This window comes from Orycteropus afer, unplaced genomic scaffold, assembly GCF_000298275.1.
Source record: "Orycteropus afer afer isolate SDZICR_OR568_19922 unplaced genomic scaffold, OryAfe1.0 scaffold00392, whole genome shotgun sequence".
In the NCBI taxonomy this organism is placed as follows: domain Eukaryota; kingdom Metazoa; phylum Chordata; class Mammalia; order Tubulidentata; family Orycteropodidae; genus Orycteropus; species Orycteropus afer.
The window spans coordinates 1,375,251-1,383,577 of NW_006921979.1; the positions used below are offsets into that span (position 1 = coordinate 1,375,251).

The following is an 8,327-nucleotide window of genomic DNA, read 5'->3' on the forward strand; positions in this document are numbered from 1 at the left end:
TGTAAATCTTTATGGAAGCCGACTGTGTCATCTTTATGCCGTAGAGCTGCTAGTAGGTTGAAACCGCCTTTTCATTAGTAGCCCAAAAGCACTGCAGCACAACAGCGGGCTACCGTCAAAAGCAGGTGTACCATCGCGCCTGCGCCGGCTGGAATAGATGCTGTAGGTGGAAGAAGTCGAGCATGCGCTAGAGGGAGTTGTTTCTTTTCTCTCATCTAGTGGTGGTTCCGTCGGAATATGCTTCCGGGTCTAAGGATTTACTTCCGGAGAGCGGGAAGGCTAAAACGAGGTGGCTGAATTGGAATCAAGCTTACGAGACTCTCGGTGGAAAGACTATAGCCATGGACAGGTTAGTTCTGGTAGTGACAACTGAGCCCGCAGATTTGCCCTTCTGGCCTGTTGTTGTTATGTGCCATTGAGTCGGCCCCGACTCATAGCGACCCCTCCTTGGGTTTCCGAGGCAGTATCACTACGGAAGTAGGATTGCCCAACCTTCCTTCCGAGGAGTGGCAGTACGAAATGGATGAAATCCGACTCTCAATGGAAGCCAAAGGTTCCTGGTACTTCCTCTAGGATTCGTTTCCTGGGCTGGGAGACTGCTGCTGATGATGGAGGAAAGGTTTCTTGGGACTTGTTGGGTGGAGAATACGGATAATGATAATCCCCCGCGTTCTTGCGGCGGCTCTGCGACCTATACCGTGTTTTCACCCCACAGCATTTTCTCCTCTTGGGGTGGGCGGGGTAGGTAGTGACCGCGAATTCAAGATGCTTTGTAATTTGCCCGGGATCACAAAACCAGTTAGTGACCAAACTGCAGTCTCTGCCCAGAGTTTGATTCCAAGTTCCAGCACGTAGTTACAATATTGAATTCCTTCTGTGAACCGAGCACTGTGCTAGTCGCCGGCGACAGAGAGGAGTTATTCAAAGTCCTTGGCCTTGGGGAATTTTTTGTGTGTTGAGGGAGATTACTAAGCAGTATAAATTGAAAATGTTTTTGACACACACTCACTGAGGTAAATGAGGGAGCTATTAAATTTCCCCATTCCAGGAGATATTAGAAAGGCCTCTCAAAAGGGATTAGCTTTCAAACTGGTCTTTGAATAGTATTAGTTGTTAGGTGCCTCAGAGTCCAACTCATAGCCAACCTGTGTTCAACAGAACGAAACACCGCCAGGTCCTTTGCTGTGTTTCAGCCCGTTGTTCCAGCCACTGTGTCAGTACATCTCGTTGAGGGTCTTCCCCTATTTCCCTGACTCTACCAAGCATGATGCCCTTCTGCAGGACTGGTCTGTTGTCATGACATATCCAAACTACATGAGATGACGTCTCACCAACCTCTGCCTATAAGGAGCATTCTGGCAGTTCTTCCTAGACAGATTTATTCCTTCTGGTCAAAGTTAGGAAGCTAATAAATAGAAGAACCAAGTTTTAAACCTGGATCTGTTTCCATAGCTGGAGTTCTTAACCTCCAGGCTGCAGGTAGGTAGATGTTCACCAGGTGGACAAGAGGGCAAAAGCAGACCTCTAAAAGGAATAGCATGTGCAAAGGTAAGAGTATGAAAGTGCTTGCTCTGTGTACCTGAATGATCACATGCAGAATATGTTTGTATGGGGTAATACTTGTTGCTCAGACTGGATCAGTTAATTGGAGTCAGGTAGAAAATACAATGCTAAGGAATTTGGACTGGATTCTATAAGCCAGAGAGAGCTATCAGCGTTTTAAGTGGAGGAAAAGCAAAGTCAATTTGTGTTTTAAAAAAGGTTTCATAATCTAGTTTCTAGACCTTCAGGTGAGAATGACTGGACATCCGGAGTGTTAGAGGCTACAAATGGTGAGAGAGGAGATAGCTTTATCATACTATAGGAATAAATAACTTAAGGGGTCGTTTTTCTCCAATTCACTGGTATTCTTTTTTATTTATCTTTCCATTTTATCAGCTCAAGCAACAATTTTTCCTTTGTACTCATGCTTTAAGGCAATCCCGTTAATGAGTAGTCCCTGTAATTAGAGAACTTCTCAATCCAATTTAAGAAAGAATATTTACTTTCATGAAACAATTATCTAAAACTGTTATTTTAGATTTCAGTTGTTGAATATGTACCCTTTTACTGCTGACTAAGAGAAAACTTAAATATAGTGAAAGTCAAAGAATTTGTGCAGGTAAGATTTGAGCGTGGCTTAATCAGAGTATGGAATCAGGAGGGCATATGAAACAAAAAGATCAAAGATTTGGCTACTGGAATGATGTATGTCTTGACTGACTCAGTCCTTTATCATGATATTAAAATGTTTTCCAAATGCTACATTTTCATTTTATTCACGTGAGCTTGATTATTTTAGGAGTGGCTTTGGAGGGATGTTATCCCCTGTGATCCGAGAGGCAGAGGTGACGCGGACTGCCAAGAAACAGAGTGCTCAAAAAAAAGTTTTAAGTATCCTTTACATTTTATTCATCATTATAAAAAATTGCAGCATCTTTGGAATCTGGGTTAGAGAATTTCCCTGAATATAAGGATATATACTGTTTACTGCTTACTGTCATATTGTGGCTAGGTTCTGCTGACATTAGATTTTTAAATTTTAAATCAGACTAACAATTCTTAGTTCACTATAGTAGTTTATGACTGCCATTTCAGAATTTAAATGACAAACAGAATTACTTTTTAAATTTCAAAAAGGTAGCTATAAAATACCTTGTTCTTTAAATATGTATTCTTATGTTTTATATAGTGTAAATACAGTTAATTCTAACTTTAATGATCTCTTTTCTGTATGGAAACTTTTCTTAACTTTCCTAACAGTTCGAGCAACCCAAGATGAGAATTTTATTAACACTACACCAAGAAACCAGATTATCCCTCGAACTCCCAGCTCATTTCGACAGCTTTGTAAGACTTTACTTTTAAAGCATTGAATAAAACATTAATCATAATAGAAACTAACATTTGTTGTGTATATAAAAAATGTATTTGGCTACAGTGTCACTAATAATGAGTGCAGCTACTATTTAATGGTTGTAGTACATGTGCAAATCACTGTACTTGACATAAATACACAGTAATTGTGAGATAGATATTATCTGCATTTTATCAAAACTGAAAGTGAGACTTGTTGCCATCAAGTTGGCGCCCCACTTATGGCAAACTCAGGCACAAGGTTGTGATCCGTAAGATTTGTGGTTTTCGTTAGTTGATTTTTCAAAAGATTCAGAGAAGTTAAATAACATAGGCAATGTAGCTAAGTAAGTATTCTGTAAATGATGGAACTAGGATTCAAACAGTGTTGTGCTTACTCCAAAGACCCTACACTATACTGTTACCTCATTACACTTCATAAAATTAGAATATGAAGAATCCATTAACTCATTACTATTTTCTTTTTTTAAAACTGCTTAGTTATTTTATAATGAAAGCTCTATTTGCAGTAAAAGTTTCTTGATAAGGCTCAATAGTTTCAGAAACTCAAATTTAGGAATAGATGTTAAATCTTTGAATCATGAAAGTGTTAGATTCTAACCAAATAAATACCTGAGAACTGAAAATTAATTATGCCTGCTTTGTTTTGATGATCAGTGTTCATGCACCTTTGCTTCTTTTTACTAACCTCTTGGTTGTAGTTACTCCACCAAACCGAAGTTTACTAAAGCAGCCAGATGTTTCCTGCATTCTTGGAACAGGAGGAAGGTCTCCACGGCTTACACAGTCTTCAGGGTTCTTGGGAAATCTGTCCATGGTATGTAGAAAAATGCAGCTGAAAGTTTCCAACTTTTAATAAAAATATTATATTCAACTGAAAAGCCCTTTAATAAGAATTGAAGTCATGTATACATCATGAAAGTAACTCTAGGTTATGTGGATGGAAATGATATTTTAGATAGGCATTCAGGAAACTGAAACTTTTAAGCATCTTGTATCCCAGTGGAAGCTGTAACACCAGCAACATTTCAATGCGTATCAAATATTTCAGTCTGGCAGGGTTCATCAGTTCTGATGGCTGTAAAAGCTGAGGACTGTTTGGAAGCATAGGAGAGTAGGAAGCCGAGAGCAGTTGGTGAAAAATATCATAAGGAAGAGAGACAATGAGGTAAAGGGGAGCGAAGAGGAAGTTTTGAAGAAAGTAGATGAAGCACTCTAGGAATCACTACAGCATAGTATTTAAAATAATGGAAGAAATGTCATATAAACTGTGATGCAGAATGCTCCAACATAGCCTTATAAAACACCTTATAGAAAAAGAATTGTGTTTAAGTGAGAAGGAATAGGATATTATGGTGCATTTAGTTCCAGAAACAAGATGATTCCCCTGTCTTTGGCTCTGTGCTTGTTAAAAAGTCCAAGGGATTTTGATACATAAGTGAAATAGTCTAAATTGTTTTGTGAAGAATGGTTTTATGTGATAAACCTGTCCTTGTCTTTAGAAGGTTACATTGATCTTTTACTATGTTTACTCTATTTATTTGTTATACTTAAGTATTTATAATACTTTAAATATTATTTATTTATTTATTTATGTATGTATGTATGTATGTATGTATTTCCTATAGTTTTGTGAATTTCTGGAGTGTTAATAACTAAAGACGATGTCATCACTGAACAGTTTTACTTTGCTTATAAAACTGGATTATTTTCCCATTGTTTACCTTCCTCTACTTAAAAGCATGAGTGACCATTGTGTCACTGGCTTTATGTAAAAGAACTTGACTTGTTATACTGCTTCAGAACTATAAGACTAATAGTAAAATTATTGCTCTGTTCAATGCCAGGGCAAAGAAAATGTATATAGTTTATTATAAAATGCTTAGAAATTACTTTGTAGTCAAAGGATTTTCCTGATTTGTCTTGCCAATTTTAATAGCATCCAGGAAGGTGGTATTGGAGATACAGGTTGCTCTGAAGGTACTAAATTTGCGCACAATATTAATATTTTATATATACAATTAAGGGCTCCGCTGCCAACCAAAAGGCTCCATTGGGTCTGTGGGAGAAAAACCTGGCAGTCTGCTCCTGGAAAGATTACAGCCTACAAAATGCCATGGGGCACTTCTGCTCTGTCACATGGGATCACTATCAGTTGAAGTCAACTCATCAGCACCTAATGCCCACCAGCATTTGACTGTGAACCAGAGTAGTTCCCCAAGTGACTGCAGTTTTTCAGTTTGGTCCTCATATTAGTGATGCTAAGATTGCAGGAGGAGTTGAAACATTAGTATCTTCAGTAGTTGCAGCAGAGCTCCCCATAGCCTCTAGTTATTAATCCATGAATACACAGGGGCCCAACCCTACCTTTAGTTTTTTTCCTTGAGGATAGACTGATTTAAAGACATATCTTTATTGTTGCTCATGCCTGGATTTTGAATAAAGATGAATTTTATTTAACTTCTTGTTATGGATATTTTCAAACATATCCAAAAGTAGTAGAGTAAGCTCTTGTAAAAACGGTATAGCAGAGGCATCTAACCTCTAACTTCACAAAGGGGAGAGAGAATCAAGATCAACAGCCCTACATTGTTTTTTTTTTTTTTTAAAAAAAACCAATTCTGACTCTAGCCATCCCTCCCATGGCATTCTCTATTCCTCTGCTGGGTTTGATAATTAGTTACAATGGCCACATAGAACTCACAAATAGTACTGATGATTACAGGGTTTATTAGGGAAGTAACAGGTAAAAATTCAGGATCAGGATACAGTTCTTCGTTCAGGACAGCCTCTTCTCAGTCATGCTCACAGGCAGGCCTCTTTTTTGCTCTTCCGCTCAATGGGCCATTTTGGCTGGCCTGGCTCATGCTCTGCTAGGGCAAGTGTTACAAAGCTCTTTAGCTCTGCCAGTAAGTTCCTGGAGACACTCTACTCCGCCAGTAAACTTCAGCCCAAAGACACTCAATTCTCTTGTTCTGTGGATCAGTGAGCCCACCATTCTGTCTTTTGCTGGTCTCCTGGTTCTGCTGCCTCTGTTGCTGCTGCTTCTTGCCATTTTTTTGCCATCTCATGTTACAGCTCTCTATCTCTTGAGTCTAGGAGGTTCCCAGCATGGGGACTCCAGATCAAAGGACGCACTCCATTCCCATCTCTTGGTGGTAGACGGGTCCCCCTTTCCATCTCTAGCATGGCTTATTTTAAGCCTAGTGGGATGGCAACTGACCAGTCCCCTTGTTAGGGTTCAATACATCTTATTTGCATGGTTCCACCTCCATAAGTATGGTGTGAACCTTATTTACATTATTAGCAAGCTATCTAATCCCATTGGTGGACCACAATCACCTAATTTGCATAGTGCCACTCAGTCATTTTGCAAGATGAATGACTTATTCATTGCAAATACCTTTTTTCAACAACACAAACAGCGGCTATTCATGTGGACTTTGCAGATGTAGTACACAGGAATCAGATTGACCACAACTTTGGCAAGAGGTGATAGAGAAACTCAGTATCTTCAGCCAAACCGAGACCAGGAGCTGACTGGAACAGACCATTAACTGCTCATATGCAAATTCAACTTGAAGTTGAAGTCAATTAAAACAAGTCCATGAGACCCAAAATATGACCTTGATTATATCCTTCCTGACTTTAGAGACCATCTAAAGAATAGATTTGATGCATTGAACACCAGTGACTGAAAACTGGAGGAATTGTGGGATGGCATCAAGTACATCATCCATGAAGAAAGCAAAAGATCATTAAAAGACAAGAAAGGAGGAGAAGACCAAGATAGATGCCAGAAGAGACTCTGGAACTTGCCCTTGAACAAAGCAAATGGACCTGAACAGAAGATTTCAAAGAGCAGCTCAAGAAGACAAAGTCAGTTATTATAATGAAATGTGCAAAGACCTGGAGTTGGAAACTGAAAGGGAAGAACACACTCGGCGTTTCTCAAGCTGAAAGAACTGATCAAGCTTCCGGTTGCAATATTGAAAGATTCTATCAGCCAAATATTGAATGATGCAGGAAACATCAAAAAACGATGGAAGGCATACACAGAGTCACTGTTCCAAAAAGAATTGGTCGATGTTCATCCATTTCAGGAGGTGGCATATGATCAAGAACCAGTGATATTGGAGGAAGACATTGAAGCTGCACTGATAGAACTGGTGAAAAACAAGACCCCAGGAACTAAGATATTTCGCCAAATGGATGCTGCGCTGGAGGCACTCACTTGTCTATATCAAGAAATTTGGAAGATAGCTACATGGCCAACTGATTGGAAAAGATCCATATTTGTACCCATTCCACAGAAAGGTGATCCCACACAGATGTGGAAATTATTGAACAATATCACTAATATCACATGCAAGTAAAATCTTGATGAAGATAATTCAAAAACACTTGCAGCAGTGTATTAGTAGAGAACTTCCAGAAAATGCAAGCTGTATTCAGAAGAGGACTTGGAACAAGGGATATCATTGCTGATGTCAGATAGATCTTGGCTGAAAGCTAAGAATATGAGAAATACGTTTGTCTTTTTTGGTTATGCAAAAGCATTGGATTGTGTGTATCATAACAAATTATGGATAACATTGAGAAGAATGAGAGTTCCAGAACACTTGATTATGCTCATCAGGAACCTGTACATAGACCAGGAGGCTGTCTTTTGAATAGAACAAAGGGATACTGCATAGTTTAAACTCAAGAAGGGAGTGCATCAGGGTTGCATCCTTTCACCATACCTTTTCAGTCTGTATGCTGAACAGATAATCAGAAGCAGGACTGTATGAAGAAGAGTAGCATCAGGATTGGAAGAAGACCGATTAACAACCTGCGATACACAGATGACACAACTTCACTTGCTGCCCAGTGTATTGTTCTGTTGTACGTAGGGTCGCTATGAATTGGAGCCAAGTCAACGACATCTAACAACAAGAACAACACACTCATTTGGTAGGAATTAATGAAGACTGGCTACAAGGCCCATATTAAGTAACTCACTGTATTATAGCCCGTATGTGCCATTGCCTAGGCTCGACAGTTAACCAGCATATGGCTGATCTTGTTTCATCTGCATCTCCATGTATTTCCCCATGTTATTTTAGAACAAAGTCCAGATAGCATATCATTTCATGTCTAAATACTTTAGTGTGCACCTCCTCTACAAGACATAAGCAGAATACCATCAAAACATCTGAACATACACACTATTTCCTTTATCTGATTGCATGTATCTATTTAATGTGTGTATGTGTATTTGTTATAATAATATATTTCATTAAGCTTTCCTTGGTTGTGTCAGATTTTTTTTATTTTTTATTTTTTTTTATTAGGATTTGGGTGAAGATTTACAGAGTAAATTCACTTTTCATACAGCAGTTCACATATACTTTGTCTCATGTCATTGA

The 8,327-nt window shown here is 38.8% G+C and overlaps 1 protein-coding gene across 1 annotated transcript in view; it reads left to right on the forward strand.

Annotated features, from left to right (window-relative positions):
* The first annotated feature begins 237 nt into the window (after positions 1–237).
* Positions 238–8,327, forward strand: part of NUP107 (nucleoporin 107) — a 64,135-nt gene continuing 56,045 nt past the window's right edge. The window contains 5 exon segments of the mRNA XM_007953389.2: positions 238–328; positions 331–349; positions 2,342–2,433; positions 2,803–2,889; positions 3,618–3,733. Coding sequence (XP_007951580.2) covers positions 238–328; positions 331–349; positions 2,342–2,433; positions 2,803–2,889; positions 3,618–3,733 — 405 coding nt within the window.